This window comes from Amblyomma americanum, chromosome 9, assembly GCF_052857255.1.
Source record: "Amblyomma americanum isolate KBUSLIRL-KWMA chromosome 9, ASM5285725v1, whole genome shotgun sequence".
Taxonomy (NCBI): Eukaryota; Metazoa; Arthropoda; class Arachnida; order Ixodida; family Ixodidae; genus Amblyomma; species Amblyomma americanum.
Window position 1 is genome coordinate 93,877,662 of NC_135505.1, and position 18,879 is coordinate 93,896,540.

Here is an 18,879-nt window from a genome sequence, read left to right on the forward strand (position 1 = left end):
AGAAGACTGTTATAAATGAAAAGACTACTTACACCGTCATAGAAACATGCAGATTACAATTACCATTCAAACATAACATACACGCACTCTCATATATTCTCACTCTAACGTTACATACACTGTCATAGTCAACCTCAAAAATAAAGCTTTTATTTTGCTTATCCCGATAAGACATATAATTTGGGTGCTTTAGGGTGTTTTTATGAACAGGACTGCAAACTACCGCGACGCGTGCGAAACAGTTGCAGGGTAAATGCACTTGCGGAAGCGTGGCTTTGACAGTGTGACGTGGCTTGAAGCTGAAGGAAGAAAACGCCCAACCTTCGTAAAGGAAACTAACTGGCGCCAGCTGCTATCATGCTGATTGTTGCCTAGACGACAGGAGCTAAAAACGGGGGAAATGAGCAGTTAAAGACAGCCGGTTCCCCAAGCGGCAGAAAAGTTTGGCAAGCACCACCCTAGGTAGCAGACGCGGTGAATGATGCTTCCCACAGGCTTGCAGTACACGCTGGTAGGGTTTGCTCCAGACCTTGACTGGAGGCCCCTGCAGTTCGTTAAGCCTATTCCCCCGATCAAGATATGTAGCGCCTGTGGGCTCGTGCGCAAAAGGATTGCGTTGCTCCCCTGCATGCACGTCCTTTGTGAGTCGTGTTTCATGCAGTGCGCGCAAGACGGCTCCCATTTCTGTCCACACGATGGTCGTCAGTGCCAGGAAGAAGACGTCGACTGGAAGGAGTCGGTTGTTTATGAGATGCTAAGAGCAGAGGTAAGCGAGCTAAAGTTGAACGATCTTTATTGAACATAAAAAAGCGCTTAACAGGGCTTTGAGGCCTGCAAGCGTGGCACGTTTTGCTTCCTGATGCATTAGGTGTAAACTTTGCACTTTGGCATTCACTCCTGCGAACACTGAGGCCAGGTAAGTACAAAATTCGTGGAATTTGCCATTTAAAAAATGGGCGCAGCAGCCACGGGAGCCTTCAGAGAAGATATGTATTGCTTGCGTTTTCTCAGTAGATCGCGAAGCGTGAAACTGATTTTTGCGCTCAGGACAGGCGCCTTAATTGCGCTTACGAAAAAGGGTCTAATCTATAAGCAGCAAAGGAAGATGTTTACTTTCTTAGAAGATTCCGGTGTGGTCTAGTTGCTTCATATTTTCTACGAAACGAATTAGCACAGCGCAACGGAACGAGGACAAGAAGGAAAACGAAACGCCCGTGCTGTGTTTCGTGTTCTTTATTCTCGTCCCCGTTTCGTTCTGCTGTGCCAATCTGTTTCGTAAAATGTTTTACGGTTTAGAAAACGTGACTTTTGATTCACTTGCAAAGGGCATGTTTTTCGCCTCTTGTTATTCTACCGCTCGTGTTGCGCATGACGCTGAGCGCCGTTATGACGGAGCTGTTATCAAAGACTAGCAGGCGTATGACCACGTGCGTTGGAATCAGTACTTGACGGCCAAATCGTTCCTGTGCTGCTTACCTTTAATGGGTGATAACATCCAAGAGGCCGTAGTTATCTCGAAGCGAAGTAAAACTGGCCACTATTTTTTTTCTTGCTGAGCACGGGTGCCTATAGGGTTTGCAAAAGTGTTTCATCTGTGAACGAGAGTTAGGCATGTGAATAAAACCGCGATCCTTTTATTTCGAAGAAACATTTCTAAAACTTTTTTGACACTAAGCCGAGTCCAAGCAGTAAAAAAAAATGCGCTTTAAATATTGCCGCAGCATGTATTATTGGATAGAAATGAGAGCGGATGCATTCATGGCATTCTGCATCAACACAAGGCCCCCGTGATCGAAGTAGAGTTAGAGCCACTAATATCTTAGAAACATTGGTTTTGAATATCATCCAAGATGTAGATTTTGCAGTAATGTTGAAATAAACGGGATATTTCAAAGAAGCTTGCCACCAACAAAAGAATTTAAGTATCTTTTTAAGCAAAAACTGTTTGCTCACATCACCTGTGTCAGTGCTGACAGCCGTCAGTAATAAAAGGTGTGTTGTCGAATAAGAGGAACTGAAATCTAAAATATGACTTTGTACCTGTTACTGATAAAAAAGTAACTGCGTTGATTTGTAGGTGGTTATGAGGTAAACCGATATAAAGTGATAAAATTTTCAAGCCTGCAACCATCGGCTCTGTTGGTAATGAAATATCGCTAGTTTCACTGACGATCAAATAATAATAATTATTGGCTTTTATGGAAAGGAAATGGCGCAGTATCTGTCTTATATATCGTTGGACACCTGTACCGCGCCGTAGGGGAAGGGATAAAGGAGGGATTGAAAGAAGAAAGGAAGAGATAGGTGCCGTAGTGGAGGGCTCCGGAAAAATTTCGACCACCTGGGGATCTTTAACGTGCACTGACATCGTTAAAGACCCCCAGGTGGCCGAAATTATGCCGGAGCCCTCCACTACGGCACCTATCTCTTGCTTTCTTCTTTCACTCCCTTCGTTATTCCTTCCCTTACGGCGCGCTTCAGATGTTCACGAACGCGGTTTTAGGTTGGGCGCGCAGCGACGCCTCCCCCCCGCCCATGCAGGCTACTTAGCGAGGGATGTGCCACTACGTGAATTCCACGAGTGGGCCTTGCTCTGCATTTTTGGCGGCCGTTTGAAGCGAGAAAGAAAACCCGCACTGCCTCCTCTAACTCCGGAACAGTTTTAGACTACACCAGAATGTAATGCACTACAACTAGACGACAATAATGAATAATAATAATTTGAACGTTTTGAAAACCTATCTCCCTGCTGCTCCAAATTGAAAAAAAGCGCTGAAGTTTCGTATAGTTGGCAGGCAATGCTGGAAACTTGCTCCGCAAAATGACAGACGTGAGGACAAAAACTAGTCTTCAGCGTGCTAATTGGGTCATAGTCTCCGTTTTGTGCGTTTAATATTTGCGAGCAGCGGAAATTTGGAACAGTGTAGCTGACCAACGCTCCCCTACAAAACAAAATTTAGACTATACAAACTGCTTAGAATAAACCTTAGCACATCGAAACGAATAATGGAGACAGAAATGAAGAAGTAATGTTTATTATAGGGAATAGTAGGGATAGGCATAACTTGGCAACTATCGAGTGGTGTCCGGTATTTTCAAAGGGACTAGAAAAGATTATGAACGGTCGCATTGAAAGTTTTCAAGAAAACGCAACTTGATAACAGATCACCAGTTTGGTTGCCGCAAACATCACTCAACTGAAAAGGCACCTATAATGCCGAAGATAATACTAGACGAATTTCGAGAAAAAACATGACTCTAATAACATACAGAAATTTTAGTAAGGAATTTGACGGTGTTAATCACTCAATATTGTTAGAAAAATTAGAGCACTATGGTATCCGGGTTATTAACGAGAAACTACTTCTGTCTTACCTAGATGGTCGGCGTCAGTATGTTGAGGTAAATGAAAATAAATCACGCCTAAAAGTAATTCAATCAGGTGTTCCACAAAGAAGCATTTTAGGAGCCATTCTTTTTCTTTTTACATCAATGACATTGTAGAACTTTGCAACGACTGAAACATTGTAATTTATGCTGATGACTCTACAGTATTTATTGCAAGAAGAAATTTGAAAAAAAAAGCTGATAACAGATGTCAGCTTATTTTGTAACATACAAGAATGGAGCTGAAAAAATACTTTGATGCTGAATGAATCTAAAACAAAATATAATTTTCGCACACCTAGAATCTTAGCCTTTTATACCAACGAATATCCCTGTCGGCCTGTGCACATTTGGATAAGAAACATGTGTAAATTCTTGGTGTATTATTTTCTGAATATGTCCTGGACCGAACACGTTAATCATTTATCGAACAAGTGAAGGTAGATTGTAGGAATGTTCAGGAGAAACCGCTATAATCTGCCACATTTCATGAAAAACTCATGTATAACGCACTTTTCAACTCTCAATTACGGTACAGCGCATGATTCTTGGGAAATACGAAGTCGCATGTAAGTAATCCAACCTTGATCCAAATGCGGGCTGTCCGCATTATTGAAAACGCACCATTCTTACGACCTTTGTCCGTAAAGTTTCGAGACAGTCTATTAAAAATGCTTTTAAGATTGAAATCATTTGTGGAGCATCCCTTCGAAATAGTCTCCCTTGTAGTCTATACACTGCTTCCAATGCTTCTTGAGGTCTTGGAAACAGTTGGAAACCGCTTCTTTTGGCAGGGCTGTCAGCTCCTTTGTCGTGGCGTCTTGAATGACATCCACGCTTCCCATTGACCAACCTTTAGGGCTCTCCTCACAAGAGGAAACAGGAAAAAATCGCATGGGGGAGGTCAGGCGAGTATAGCGGATGCGGAAGTACAGTAATGCTGTGCTTGGCGAGAAATGTTGTCCCGCTGACAGCAGTGTGCGGCTTTGCGTTATCGTGGAGAAGGCTCCATTGTCCAGATGCACAAAAGTCAGGGTGACGGCGTCGCAGTGCATCACGCATGTGTTGGAGCACGCGGATATAAAACTCCTGATTCACTGTCTGCCCTTGTGGGACGAACTCGTAGTGTACAACACCTTTGGCGTCGAAAAAGAAGCCATCAGCATCGTCTTTTTTTGGCCTTCTGTCACTGCCTTTCTACACGCCGGAGAGCTTGTGAACCGCCATTCGGCGCTCTGCCTTTTTGAGGATCGTATTCAAAACACCATGTTTTGTCTTAAGCAATGATGCTGTCGACGAATTCAGCTTCCCTCTCTGCCTCAGAGCGTAAATCAGCGCTCATTCATGATCGCGTGTCCTTCTGGCTCTATGTGAGGCAGTGCGGCACAAGTCTGAAATTCAGCTTTCGTTTCCCCGAGCTATCGCGCAAAATCTGGTGGCATGTTGCCCTACTAATGTCCAGAGCATCTGATAGCATGCGGACTCTAATGGTGCGGTCTTGCTGTATGATTTCCCTGATCCGAGCCATGTTGTTTTCATTCCGTGAGGTTGAAGGGCACCCCTATCTTGTGTCGTCTTCCACCGACGTTCTCTCCGAAACGAACCTCTTGTGCCACTCGAAAACTGGCGCCCGCGATAATGTCTCGTTGCCGTAAGCATCACGAAGGAGCTCATGCGTCTGTGTGGTTCCCTTGCCGAGCTTCACACAGAATTTTATGCTTACACGCTGTTCGAAGTGGTCCTCCACATTCACTCTCAGTAGAATGCCAGACGACTAGTGACAACGTATTTTTCTACATGTAGCGCTATCTAGGGGCTATCACAGCAATTAACTTCAATAACTCACGTTAGCTCGAAAAGATGGCGCTACACATAAGCATCAACACTTGTTTTGGGGAACCATTTCTAGAGAAGATAATAAGTCAGTCTCTAAACTTTACGGACAAATGTTCTGTAACATACAGTTCCGCTTTTCCTCAAGCATAATATACTAGAGGTGCAATACATGCATGAATACAATCTTTTAGGAATTTGAAAGGCTGCAGTAGAAGGAATATCTGATACGTTCCTAATCATTGCAAACCTGGTGAAAACTACGCATACATATCCGTTCAGGTGTCAAACACCATGGCGTCTTCCCTTCGCCGTACAATGTAAAGACAAAAGACAGTAAAACACAAGCTACCGTATACAGTAAACTCCTTAGACGCTAAACAGACATCCTTGCAATGCAATACAGAATTGTCGAAAATGTTTTATGAACTGTACTATTGTAGTTTTTCGAGTTGATTTTGCAAACTTGGTTCGCTTTAGTTGTTTTGTTTACTCGTATTTTAATACCAATGCTTTTTAAGAGGTTTACATGAACAGACTGCTTACCTGTTTACAATGAACTGCCTGCGCTGTACATGTGACTGCTGTACAGGTCGCTGGAGCCTCGTCAAGCTGTAAACAAAGCAGCTTTTTTCTCCTGCCACCTTCTTTTTCTTGCGAAAAATAAATTCTTGATTAATTGATTGATTGACAATATTGTAGACGAAATCTAAAGGAAGAAAAACACATTGGCACGTCATAAAGTGAGAACATATATCCGCATGTGTCATAGGAGTTCTGTAGTGACTTCAAGAGATGGCAAACGTAACTTCAACGCCAGATAATTAGCTGTGAAGATTATAGGAACCTTGCTGAAATATTTCGATAGGATCAGGAGCAGGACAGAGATCATTAGAGAAAGGAAGTCTCTCTAATAGGGGATATAACTTTAGATCTTACGGCTCTGGACGACGAAACGTCAAATCTTGGGTAAAAAATGACTGCTCACAGCTGCTGTCAGAATACTGCTTGCCTTATTCTTGCAGGTCACTTGCTGGAACAAAGATTGTGGCTGTGAGGTGGTGATGACCGCTTCGGAGATCTCCCGTCACTTCCGGCTCGAGTGTGGACATCACTACATTTCCTGCCCGAAGTGCTCAGTCAGGGTTCTTAGCAGTGACGTGTACTTGCATTTGACAACAGTCTGCGATGTAGAAGGAAAGTCTCCTGAATCCGAAGACAAAGTAGAAGCCACCAGCCAAGACGAGGCATCCCTTTCTACTTCTTTCGGAGCAGACTTTATAAAGCAGGCGGCCGAAATCCGTGGTTTCCTTCAGCGAATAGCAGCTGCTAACACCACATATGATGACAGGCTCAACAATATCTCTCAAGGGTTAAACGAATTAAAAGAAACGATGAGAGTTCAAATGGCTGCTGAAACAATGAAAATTTGTGATAGTTTGACTAGAAGCATGCATGACCTGAATGTGCACAACCTGGAAGTGAAAAAGTGTATGACCGCACAGAGTGTTGCCGGTATTAATCTGTCCGATACCATAGGTGGATTGGAAAAGAAAATCGGAGATGAAATTAGTAACGCGACGTGCCGAACCGTGGACCATGTCACGCAGACTGCGACTGACATCAAAAGTGAAGGCAAGGAACATAATGAGAGAGCACTTGAGAAGATGACGGAGGTTATTCGGCGTGCTGAACGGCAGGTGACCGTGGCTAACTTGTGCATTCGATGCGTCAATGCTCTCCGAAAAAGAGCGCTAAAGCAAGGCCATGCTGCTTATTGCCAGCAGCCGTTGTACCTGCGCGGGTACTTGCTGTCACCTTTGATATTTTTTGAAAAGCACGGCGAGTTCTTCAGATTGCATGCGGGAGTAAAAGTGTGCAAGGGGAAGATGGACGATTCTGTAGAGTGGCCATTGGCAATTACAATCCGGTTAAGCGTGATTCGCCCGAAGGACTGTGCGAAGCGTGAGTTCCAAATTTCAGGAAGTGGTTCAGAACAACAATGTCAAAAGCCAATAGATGAATGCAACTTGCCTATTTTTTTTCCGAAGCAGTACCTTAACCTCCATGATCTTGTGAACGATGGTTATGTGCACGATGACACACTTTTTATTGAGTGGGAATTGCTGCTTTAAGTTTCAGTTTAATGATAGGGCGTGAAAGAGTTTTTACAAACAGGACTGCTGTTTGACCGAAACTGGTGGTGAGATATTCTAAGTGCTACCCAAAATTATTGTAGCAGTTTCTCCGTTGCGGCTTCCTTTATATTCTTTCAATGTCATTCTCGTTTAAGTTTCAAATGCATGAAATAAAGTCTTCACTTGCTGTTTGTGAGTATCTTCATGATAACTGGCATTTATTTTGAAAAACGTATGACGTTCAATGGAGTGCTTATTTTGAGATTGCCCCCAAGGTGGCGAGTCTGATAGGAGACACTGGCAGCCCCACTCTGGAGGAGGTTGGAAAAAGATTGATATTTTTTGTTCAGTTACAAATTACAACCGAGTGCGTTTAAAAATAAGGAAAATGACTAAGAAGCAAAGTTTCAAAAAGCCGCCGCGGCTGCCCTGTGGTTATTGCGCAGGGTTGCTGGCCCGAAAGACGTGGGTGCTGTTGCAAATGGGTCGCAAGCCCCAAGGGTAGCGTTGGCCTGGCGGCCTGGGGCACAGCTGGAAACATCCGAAGGTCCTGGCAAAGGATGAGTCAACTGCCAACAGAACAACTTGTTTATTCTAGCATCGCAAAAGAGCAGCCGGTCAGGGCGACCACGTTACTCTACGGAAGAAATCGAAGTCTCTCTATGGCGTCCGGGGAAGCTGCCTTTATACCCTCGGAGTCGAGGGCAAGAAGGAACGGCTCGGGATGAAGCGCACGAGACGGCGACGCACGGACATGTTGAGACGTGAGGTGTCGCGTCCGCCGGGCCGGCGCCGGTCAGACCTCCTCGCCTCCCAGTTGGGGAGCTCCTCTCCCCGGCTGCCGCGCTTTGACAAGCGTGGGCACCAACATGCACACACGCACACACGAAGACACGTGGCATTGAAACCTGCCTGGACGCGCTTGGCGGGAGGCGTTGCGGCAGCACTGAACGGGGCAAAATGACCGCCACTTTGAACGAAGCCCCGGCGTCCGTTGCATCCGCGCCGGCTATACCGCGCGTCGTAGGCGAAACGTAACAGACCGCCCCGCCGGGAGAAGGAGATCCCGATGGTCAGGGGACTGCATCCGCTGTCCGGAGGGATGTCGCTCGATGATGCTCGTAATCGAAATCGGTCGTCCCTCGGCGTTGCTTGAGCGCAGCGCACAGAGAAGGCCTCGTTCTCAGGTTCAGGTTCACACAGGACACTGCAAAGTGACTTCGGAAGAGTTTCCATTTTTGTTCTCGTTCCCAGCAAGCGTTAGAACTACGCCGAAACGCAACCGCTCAGTCAGCAAGCACGAGAGAACCCTCACTAAGCTCTGCCAGGCTCCTTCCCCTTTTATACTACTGCCTAGTTCCTTACAGTAGTCAAGGAGCACTCAGAACGCGTCCACAAATGGGAAAATTGCACTAGAAAGCACGTCATCACTTTGAAACACTAAACAAAAGCAATATGTTAAAAATCCTGCCTCAGGAAGAAAACATCAGTAACAAACAACTTTGAGGCGGATTCCTACGTTAGGGGCCTCGACTTAAGCCATCGGCGTTACCGTTGAGACTCCCCTTTTTGTAACGCACCTCAAAGTAATATTGTTGCAAAGCGAGGCTCCAGCGCAGGAGGCGGCCATTTTTGGGAGAGATGGTCTGCAGCCATTGGAGAGGGCAGTGATCCGTCTCAATGATAAACCTCGAGCCGGCTAGGTAGCATGACAATTTCTGATCGGCCCACACGAGACACGCACACTCTTTCTCGGTGGCGCTTTACGCCTGCTCACGACAGGTCAGCTTACGACTAGCATACAGGACGGGGTGTTCCACTTCTCCCTTTTCCCGTTGGCACAGTAAAACGCCCATGCCTCGCTCACTAGCATCGCACTGAACAACGAACCCTTTTGTGTAGTCTGGCGATCGTAGCACAGGCTGGCTTGTTAGGGCGCTCTTTAGGGCGCTGAAAGCTCTTTCCTTTGTCTCGCCCCAGACGACTGTTTGGGGCTCTGTTTTTCTTAGAGCATCCGTCAGGGGAGCCGCGATATCGGAGTACCTGGGGATGTACCTCTGATAGTAGCCGGCGACACCTAAGAACGACCGAATATCGGTCTTCGTGCGCGGTTGCGGGAAGTCTCGCACAGCGGCCACCTTTATTTCAGAGGGGCGGCGACGACCCTGTCCAATTACGTGACCGAGGTAGACAACCTCGGCCTGTGCTAATTGGCACTTGGGAGCCTTGACTGTCAAGCCCGCTTCGCGCAGGCGGGTTAGCACTGCCCGCAAGTGTGCCATATGCTCAGACCAGGATGCGGAGAATATCGCTACGTCGTCTAAATACGGTAAAGCGAATTCTTCCTGTCCCCGCAACACTTTGTCCATGAGGCTTGAAAAGCAGTATGGCGCGTTCTTCAAACCAAAACTCAAAACTTTAGGACGGAATGTTCCCATTGGTGAAATGAACGCCGCATACCTACTAGCCTCTTCTGTAAGTGGAACCTGCCAATAACCCCTGACAAGATCTAGGGTGGAAATAAACTGAGCGCTACTAACTTTCTCAAGGCGCTCCTCAATGTTAGGGATCGGATAAATTTGATCCTTAGTGATGGAATTAAGCCTGCGGTAGTCGACGCAAGGACGAGGTTCCTTGCCCGGTACCTCAACTAAAATCAAAGAGGAGGTATAATCACTCTCACCCGCCTGAATAACACCGAGCTGTAGCATTTTCTTTACCTCAGCCTCCATAATATCGCGCTGGTGGGGTGACACCCGGTACGCCTTGGAGGTAAGTTCTATTTCATGAGTAAGGACAGAAGTCCTACCAGGCCTCTCAGAGAACTGACCTTGAAACTCTTGTAAGAGTTGGTGTAGTTCGGTTTTCTGCTCAGGCGACAGCGGTGCTTTAATGAATAAGTCACTAATGACCTGATCAGTGTGTTCCCTGTTCGTCACTGAGCCTAGTCCCGGAAGCTCGACCGGAAGCTCTTCGGGAACGTTTATCATCATACACACCACTGCTTCCCGTTGTCTATAGGGTTTGAGCAGATTACAGTGGTAAACTTGCTGTGCTTTCCGTTTTCCTGGCAGACTCACCACGTAGTTAACGTCCGACAGTTTTTGAACAATCCGTGCTGGGCCTTCCCACTGCACGTCGAGTTTGTTTTTTAGCGATGTGCGCAATATCATTACCTCATCGCCCACCTCAAAACGACGGGCCCTGGCTGTCCGATCATAATAAACCTTGGCCCTCTGCTGGGCCTTTGCCATTGCTTCATCTGACAACTCCTGTGCCCTTCTTAAGCGTTCGAGGAGCCTAAGCACGTACTCGACCACGACTGGGTCGTCGCCCCTGCCTTCCCACGAGTCTCGAAGCATGCGAAGCGGAGACCGCAGCGAGCGACCGTACACCAGCTCAGCTGGCGAAAACCCCGTAGCCGCATGCGGCGCAGTCCTTAATGCAAACATCACCCCAGGCAGACACAGCTCCCAATCACTTTGTTGTTCAAAACACAATGCTCTCAACACGTGCTTCATGACGGAGTGGAGCTTCTCAACGGAATTCGACTGTGGATGGTACACTGAGCTGTGTAACAGCTTTACCCCACACCTTTCGAGAAAGGCTGTCGTCAAAGCGCTAGTAAACACTGTGCCCTGATCTGACTGGATTTCCGCAGGAAAACCAACTCGCGCAAATATGGACAGTAGTGCATTGACTATCTCAACTGAGCTGAGTTCTTTAAGCGGCACTGCTTCAGGGAACTTTGTCGCTGGGCAGATCACAGTCAAAATGTGTCTGTACCCCGTGGCTGTTACCGGCAGAGGTCCCACTGTATCCATAACGAGCCGTCTAAAAGGCTCCGTAATGATAGGTACCAACTTCAACGGCGCCCTCGATTTGTCCCCTGGTTTGCCAACCCGCTGACAGGTGTCACATGTCCTCACAAAGTGTTCTGCGTCACGAAAACACCCTGGCCAATAGTACTCTTGCAAGAGACGGTCCTTAGTCTTCTTAACTCCTAGGTGTCCGGACCACGAACCGCCATGCGACAAGCGCAACAGATCCTGACGGTAGCACTGAGGCACGATCAGCTGATCGAACTCCACTCCTCTGCGGTCTAGATACTTCCGGTACAGGACCCCACCTCTTTCCACAAAACGAGCATTTTTCTTGGCGATACCTTCCTTGTGATTGCAGCGCATGTTTTCTAGGCTGCCATCCTTTTTTTGCTCGGCTATCAAAGCTGACCGGCTGACTTTTAGCAACCTATTAAGTCCATCTGACGTAGGCGCGATGAGCAAATCTGCAGATAGCTCTTCTAACTTTCCCATGTCGGGCATTTCCTCTCCAGTACATGGTGCCTTCAACACTACAGGCTCAATTTTGTTCAGTTCGGACGTGCTCTGAATATCAGCTTGCTGCGCCTCCGACCCTTTCTCATTGTTCGACAACATCGGCCCCGCAACTACCGTCTTTGCAGCGAGCTCCCGAACTCTCGATCTGGTTAAGGCCTGAACGCAAGCCTCACCAAACAAAAGCCCCTTCTCGCGCAGGAGGTGATCGGACCTGTTCGAAAATAGGTACGGGTACTGGGGGGGGGGGGGGGGGGGCAGCATAGATGACACTGCGGCCTCCGTCTCAATTGCTCCGAAAGGTCCTTCACTAGCACTTTTGCTACGGGCAGACACACGCTATGAGCTTCCACGGCTTGCTTGATCCATGCGCACTCGCCCGTGAACATATCGGGTTCTACGTAAGAGGGGTGAACTACATCCATTGTAGCTGCGGAATCACGAAGCACTCGGCACTCTTTCCCGTTCACGAGGAAGTCTCGCATGTAAGGCTCGAGAAGCTTCATGTTCTCGTCAGTGCTGCATGATGACAAAAACACGAATTTTGTTTTTGTTTCTGGACACTGCGCCGAAAAGTGACCCGGCTTCTGGCACGTATAACACACGCGCGCTTGCCTCGTCTCGAACCGCTTTCTGCGTTCGGCTTCGGCTGCCGCCGTCTCTTTACGTTCGGTCGGACTGCTTTCACTCGCATCCGCACTACGTGTGTCCCCCCTTGCTCTCATGGGTGTGAACTTCGGCCTCTCAGACTTGGAGCCAAATTCACCCTTTTGACCGTCCTTAGCTCCGCGAGCCCGACGCGTCACAAACTCCTCGGCTAGCTCGGCGGCTTTAGCCACTGTACTAACGTCTGGCCTATCCAAGACCCAGTACCGCACGTTCTCAGGTAACCGACTATAAAACTGTTCTAGCCCGAAACACTGCAGAATTTTCTCGTGGTCACCAAACGCTTTCTCTTCTTTGAGCCACTCCGGCATGTTTGACATAAGCCTGTAGGCAAACTCTGTATATGACTCACTTCTGCCTTTTTCATTTTCCCGAAACTTCGGACGGAACGCCTCCGCTGACAGCGTGTACTTTTTTAGCAGACTCGATTTCACTTGGTCGAAATCCTCTGCCTCCTCTCTCTACAAGCGTGCGACTACGTCGGCCGCCTCGCCGGGTAACAAAGTGAGCAAGCGCTGTGGCCACGTTTCCCGAGAGAACCCCTGCTTCTCGCACGTTCGCTCAAAGTTAACCAGGAACAAACCAATGTCCTCTCCAAGCTTAAACGGCCGCATCAGGTCAGTCATTTTGAACGATACTTGTTCTCCTGCACCGTGTGCCTGACTTCCATTACGAGCGCGTTCCATCTCTACCTCGAGACGCTTCATTTCCAAAGCGTGTTGACGGTCGCGCTCTTCTTTCTCTTTATCTTTTTGTTCTTTACGTTCGCGCTCGTCTCTCTTTTTGCTCTTTACGTTCGCGCTCGTCTTTCTCTTTTTGCTCTTTACGTTCGTGCTCGTCTTTCTCTTTTTGCTCTTTACGTTCGCGCTCCTCTTTTTGCTCTTCACGTTCGCGCTCGTCCTTCTCTTTTTGCTCCCTCTCCTCAATGGTCTCAAGGCATTCCGACAGCTCGTCATCCTCAGCCTCCAACTCAAGAATAGCCCTTAGCAGTTCTGGTTTTCTGAGTTTGTCTGAGACATCCAGACCCAACTCTCTTGCAAGCTCCAGCAATTTCGGTTTGCGCAACGACTTCAAATCCATGGCTGCTCCGAATGCTGCTTTCTCTACTGCCTACTTTTGTCTTGCCGCAAACTAACCCGGCAGCGTCGACAACACAATTACCAGCTCTGTTTCTGACACTAACAAAAGCCTGGCAAAACTCAGAAGAAGAAAGTCCCGCACTCACCAAACCTCGCAGCCAAGAATTCAGCGCAGTCGTTCCGCTGCAGGCAACCAGTCATCACACAGGGCTCGTTGCACTGCTCCCGGATGGTCGTTGTGCTGCTCAGCATACAGTTGACCGCATATCTTCGCTGCTGGCCTCCGTTGTCGCGATCTCACCGCTGGCAACCAGTTGTTGCAAATGGGTCGCAAGCCCCAAGGGTAGCGTTGGCCTGGCGGCCTGGGGCACAGCTGGAAACATCCGAATGTCCTGGCAAAGGATGAGTCGACTGCCAACAGAACAACTTGTTTATTCTAGCATCGCAAAAGAGCAGCCGGTCAGGGCGACCACGTTACTCGAAGGAAGAAATCGAAGTCTCTCTTTGGCGTCCGGGGCAGCTGCCTTTATACCCTCGGAGTCGAGGGCAAGAAGGAACGGCTCGGGATGAAGCGCACGAGACGGCGACGCACGGACATGTTGAGACGTGACGTGTCGCGTCCGCCGGGCCGGCGTCGTTCAGACCTCCTCGCCTCCCAGTTGGGGAGCTCCTCTCCCCGGCTGCCGCGCTTTGACAAGCGTGGGCAACAACATGCACACACACACACGCACACACGAAGACACGTGGCATTGAAACCTGCCTGGACGCGCTTGGCGGGAGGCGTTGCGGCAGCACTGAACGGGCCAAAATGACCGCCACTTTGAACGAAGCCCCGGCGTCCGTTGCATCCGCGCCGGCTATACCGCGCGTCGTAGGCGAAACGTAACAGTGCGATCCCGGCCGCGGCGGTCCAATTTCGATGGAGGCGAAATTCGAGGCCCGTGTACTGTGCGATGTCAGTGCACGTTAAAGAGCCCCGAGTGGTCAAAATTTCCGGAGCCCTCCACTACGCCGTCCCTCATAGCTCGAGTCGCTTTGGGACAATAAACCTCTATAAACTAAACCAAACCAAAATTTTAAAAAGCGCACAAATAGCACTAGTTTTACTCACTAGCACTAGTTGATGACACCTAAAGGGGCAGGGATTGAGAAATTGAATTCGAGTATGTTATTTTGCGTGGAAAATGTGATAAATTTGGCCTGACTTAATGAAGAGAGGGGTTTGTGAACTAGGGTGGCAATGCCGAGATTGGCTAGCAGGTAACTGCGGCAAGTATGCTTCCGTGCGCAGAGAGTTTGGTGCACATATGGCACAGAATTCTTGCTAGAACTTATTCAGACGCCTTATGCAGCCAGCTTCATCTACAGTCCCCCTTTATCATGCATAAATTTGGTAAGTGTTCTAGTGTTGTGGAATTCTGTGAATGAGGTGTATCTGGGGTGCGAGAACAAAGAGCGACCAATGAAGTGAAGTAGCAGTCACTGACCATAGTCGAAAAAATAAAGACGTTTCGAAACCCGTACGGGCTTCTTGTTCACAGTGAGCAGGACAATAGCGGTGGCGAATTTATATCCGGAGAATGTGACGTAAAGATCGCGCGTAGATGCCTGGCATGGGGCCAGCGTTCTTGTTTAATGTTGCTTGTGTTGTTTGGATGAATAGCGATTCCAGCAGAAGGCGCGTCGTCAGGTTTCTTTCCTTATTTTTTCCGTTTAGTTCATGTAGAAAACGCGACGCGTCCTCTTTCCTTAATATGCAAAAACAGTCGTCGACATACCGGTAGAAGACCTTGGGTGCTGGAGTGAAAGCATTCAATACCTTGTCCTCTAGTGCTTCCATGACGAGGTTTGCTGTGGTGACCGATATGGAAGCGCCCATCGCAGTGCCTGGGGTCTGTGTGTAGAACTTTGAATTAAAGGAAAAATACGTATTGCTTAGGCAGGACCGTAGCAGTTTGCTCAGCTCTGGAACGTCGAAGGGCGTACGACTTGCCAGATTGCGGTCCTTCTCCAACGCTTCCTCGCACGTGGAAACGGCTAGGTCAACCGGGACACTGGTGCAGAGTGCCGTGACGTCGAAGGAGACCATTGCGTCCTCTGCGTCCAATTCCAAGTCATGCAGTTTCTGAACAAAATTTGAAGAGTTCCCGATGTACGTCCTAGTCTTTCCGGATAAAGGGCTGAACACTTCGTGGAGGTACCCCCATCACCATGCCTGACCAGACGGATTTCCATCGAACTCTTGACTACAAGAGCGACCAATATTTGCAGAAAAGTCTGAGCTTTCTACGCGAGTGAAACTAGCTCTGTTATTTTGAGAGTTGCATGGCCTAGAAAGGTGTAATGTTTTGTTCTGAAAAGTAATCGTTTTGTAAAAAGTATTTCGCCGACTTTAAAAACAGGGCGTAAAAAATAGTGTCATTGCTGTAACAGCACAACGCCTTGTAAAACAGCGGTATGAAATGTTGGAAACAAGGTTGTATTTACGTAATTTCCTTATTTCACGAAAGAATAGTCTTTCGCAAACCATGCAGCTCGTAAACATGCAGTTCACGCTCGCTGGCGCACAGTTTGTACCCACAGAATAAGTTCGTAAATGTTTTCAAGAAGTGCTTCGGTGATTCCATTCCGAAAAAAAAGAAGAAGAAAACTAAACGGAGCCGACCATTGGTCAAAGACTGCCGTTACAAGAAGAAGTCTGCACGGCCTACACTGATTAAGTTTGAAGCTTTGCTACGTAAAGAATAGGCGCATGTCTGGGAAAGACAAAGTTAGTGACTTTTAAAGGGGCTTGCCGACCTTCTACAGTTTGCTGATCACGAAGAACAACCTGAAGTGTGCATTTGTCGTTATGCCATATTGCTGGTTGGCGTAAGATCACGGATGTGGTAAAACTCTTAAGTGCACGATTGCAGAGATGGTTGACTGATTCAGAGATGGATTGATGCTATAGCCTGGCGACAACAATTAAACTGAAGTAATATTTATTTTTACACTATCTTGCAGCAACAGATGGCATTTTGCAGAGCTGCCTTTCACGCTCTGTTCTGCAGCCGCTCTGCCATTTTGCCTCTTTCTTATGTGACAGATGACGTCAGTGCGGTAGTGGATTGTTCATAGCGATGCGCCACGTGGTGGCAACCAAAAGAACTAGAAGCGCTGGTTTTTAATTTCTTGTGACGGAGCCAGAAAAAATACACTGGCACAAAAACAAAATATGTAAACAGACGATGACAGCGTGTGATGCGGGAAACCTACGTTAGCAGTGTTGTACATTTCGCTTTTAAATTTATTGCACACCCATTGCCTTTGTGAATTCTATTTCCCCTTCCTTTTTTAGCGCCCCTGCTCGGTGGGTTTCTGGAGGATGGAGCTACTGGCGGGTGCAGGTGGGTGGAGGGTGGTGGTTTTGTGGAGCCTCGAGACCTTCTTCGGATAGGTGACAGCTATTGAATGAACCGTGGAGATGGGCGCAGGCTTTTCGAGGGTTGATATGGGTGGGGTGGGGGGAACTTCTGGTGGGTGATTGTGGGCGTATTCAGTGGAGGGTGCATTGGATAGGTGACGAATCGGGAGGTGGAGCGATGGGAGGAAAGTGGATACGTATAAGGGAAGGAAGAGTGGAGTTAGCGTGGGGCGATACCGGCTTCAATATATATACGCAGTACAAACCGTTTTTGTTGAATGGCACTTTTACTTCTAACGTATTAAAGCGCACAGACAGAAGAGAACACCTGCGCGCCACGTCACACATCCGATATGAATGCGCGTAACCTACGTTCAGTGGCGCATTCAACGATTCCAGCAGGTTTTTTTGTTTTTGTAGTTAAATGAATGACAATAGAAAAAATAAGCTTTCAAATAAACTTGCCCGTCATTTATTCCCAGGGATGTTTTAGTGATTATCAGGACGTGGCAAAGTAGCACTGTAAATGTCCTGCATTACGAGCGCTACAATTATTGTCTACAGGAAGTAATACAGACGCAGATCTTTTCAACGTGTTACAGTAGTACTTGAGCGCTTAGGAACGGCGCGCTTGACAAAACTTGCTTCTTGGCGGCGTGCGTGATTCTAGCATTACGAACGCTCGGAACTTTCGCTATCCGCTCACTCGCGCAGCGCCACATGGCGCGTGCTGGTCCACGTGCTGGTCCAAATATTGCGATAACCGTTTTTAATCAAAAATATATCTGGTGTTGTAAAGCGCGTTAGATCTGCGAACTGTGGCTAAGCACGCGTGCAAAATAAATTTTCGTTATTTTCCAGAAAATTTTATGTCCTTTTGATACCCAAAATGGGCGCTAAGTGACAGAAATGGCAGGTTTAAGTCCAACAGCGTAGGTGATATTTTGTATTACTGACAGGGAAACCGCGGATGTTGCTCGCCTGGAAAGTAAGACCTTGCCCTCCAATCTCCAATTATTAGAAAGAATGAGTGATATGGAAAAGGCTTCTATTTAAAAAAATCAAGATTTAGCCTTTGCAATGAAATATAATAAACCCAAGGTGTCTGCGAAGACCGCCTCAGATATAAACTTCATTTTGAAGCAGGAATACCGCTTTTTCACTGTAGCAGTATCAGTGTTGGAGGATGTCAGAGAAACAGAGGAATCATGTTAACCAGTAAGAAAGCTAACTAAATTGCAATACTTAGTCTTGACCTGGTAAAGAACGATCCCTGGTTGCATTTAGATTTCCTGCGGGGCATTAAAATTGCTATTCAAGTTTTATATTTTGAAAATGCGATCATTTTCGACGCTGTCGGTTGCACGTTCACAAGCGAGGCGTCAAGAAGTTGCCGAAACTTCTCGTTGTTAGTTGCCGATCATACTCGTGCAGTTTGCAATTGTGCACTTCTATAACAATCCTGGAATAAAAAAAATATGACTCTTTGAAGGCTTGTTTTATATGGAACTACTAGGTTACAAGTGAAAATTCCTACTGAGGACATATATTGCTTGAGAACCAGCATAGAGGCGCTCTGCATTCATAAAGAATATATATACAAAATTTTATTGCGATGTGGTATTAGTAACAGAAAGCCGATGTGGCTTGAAAGGAAAAATGAGGACTAAATACCCATGCAACTGCTTAGAACTGTAAAAAAGTGGTTTCTTATGTTTGTTTTCGAGCTATCTATCTCTTGGAGAAACATTTCGAGAAAAGGAGGCTATCTCCACGTCCATGCAGCACCATAGGGGCCACAAACAACGCTTTCCACCTCCGACGCCTCTGACGTTAGACGGATGGATTGTGCTATCTGGGTGGGCACTGTAGCAGACGTTCTTAGAATAGCGCGGGTTAGGAAGGAGAACGTGACTAGGCTGTTGTGTCAAAAATCGAAATTGAAATGACACCTAGGAATGATGGTTTGCCGGACATGCAACTACTGGAAGAAATTACAGACCATTTGATTAGCGTTAACGAACTTGTAAAGG

At 47.3% G+C, this 18,879-nt stretch overlaps 1 protein-coding gene across 1 annotated transcript; it reads left to right on the forward strand.

Moving 5' to 3' along the window:
- Nucleotides 1–453: 453 nt before the first annotated feature.
- LOC144105109 (uncharacterized) lies at nt 454–7,470 on the forward strand. Its single transcript, XM_077638292.1, has 2 exons — nt 454–766; nt 6,246–7,470. The coding sequence occupies exons 1-2, from the start codon at nt 479–481 to the stop codon at nt 7,353–7,355; spliced, it is 1,398 nt and encodes a 465-aa protein (XP_077494418.1). The 5' UTR covers nt 454–478; the 3' UTR covers nt 7,356–7,470.
- Nucleotides 7,471–18,879: the final 11,409 nt, after the last annotated feature.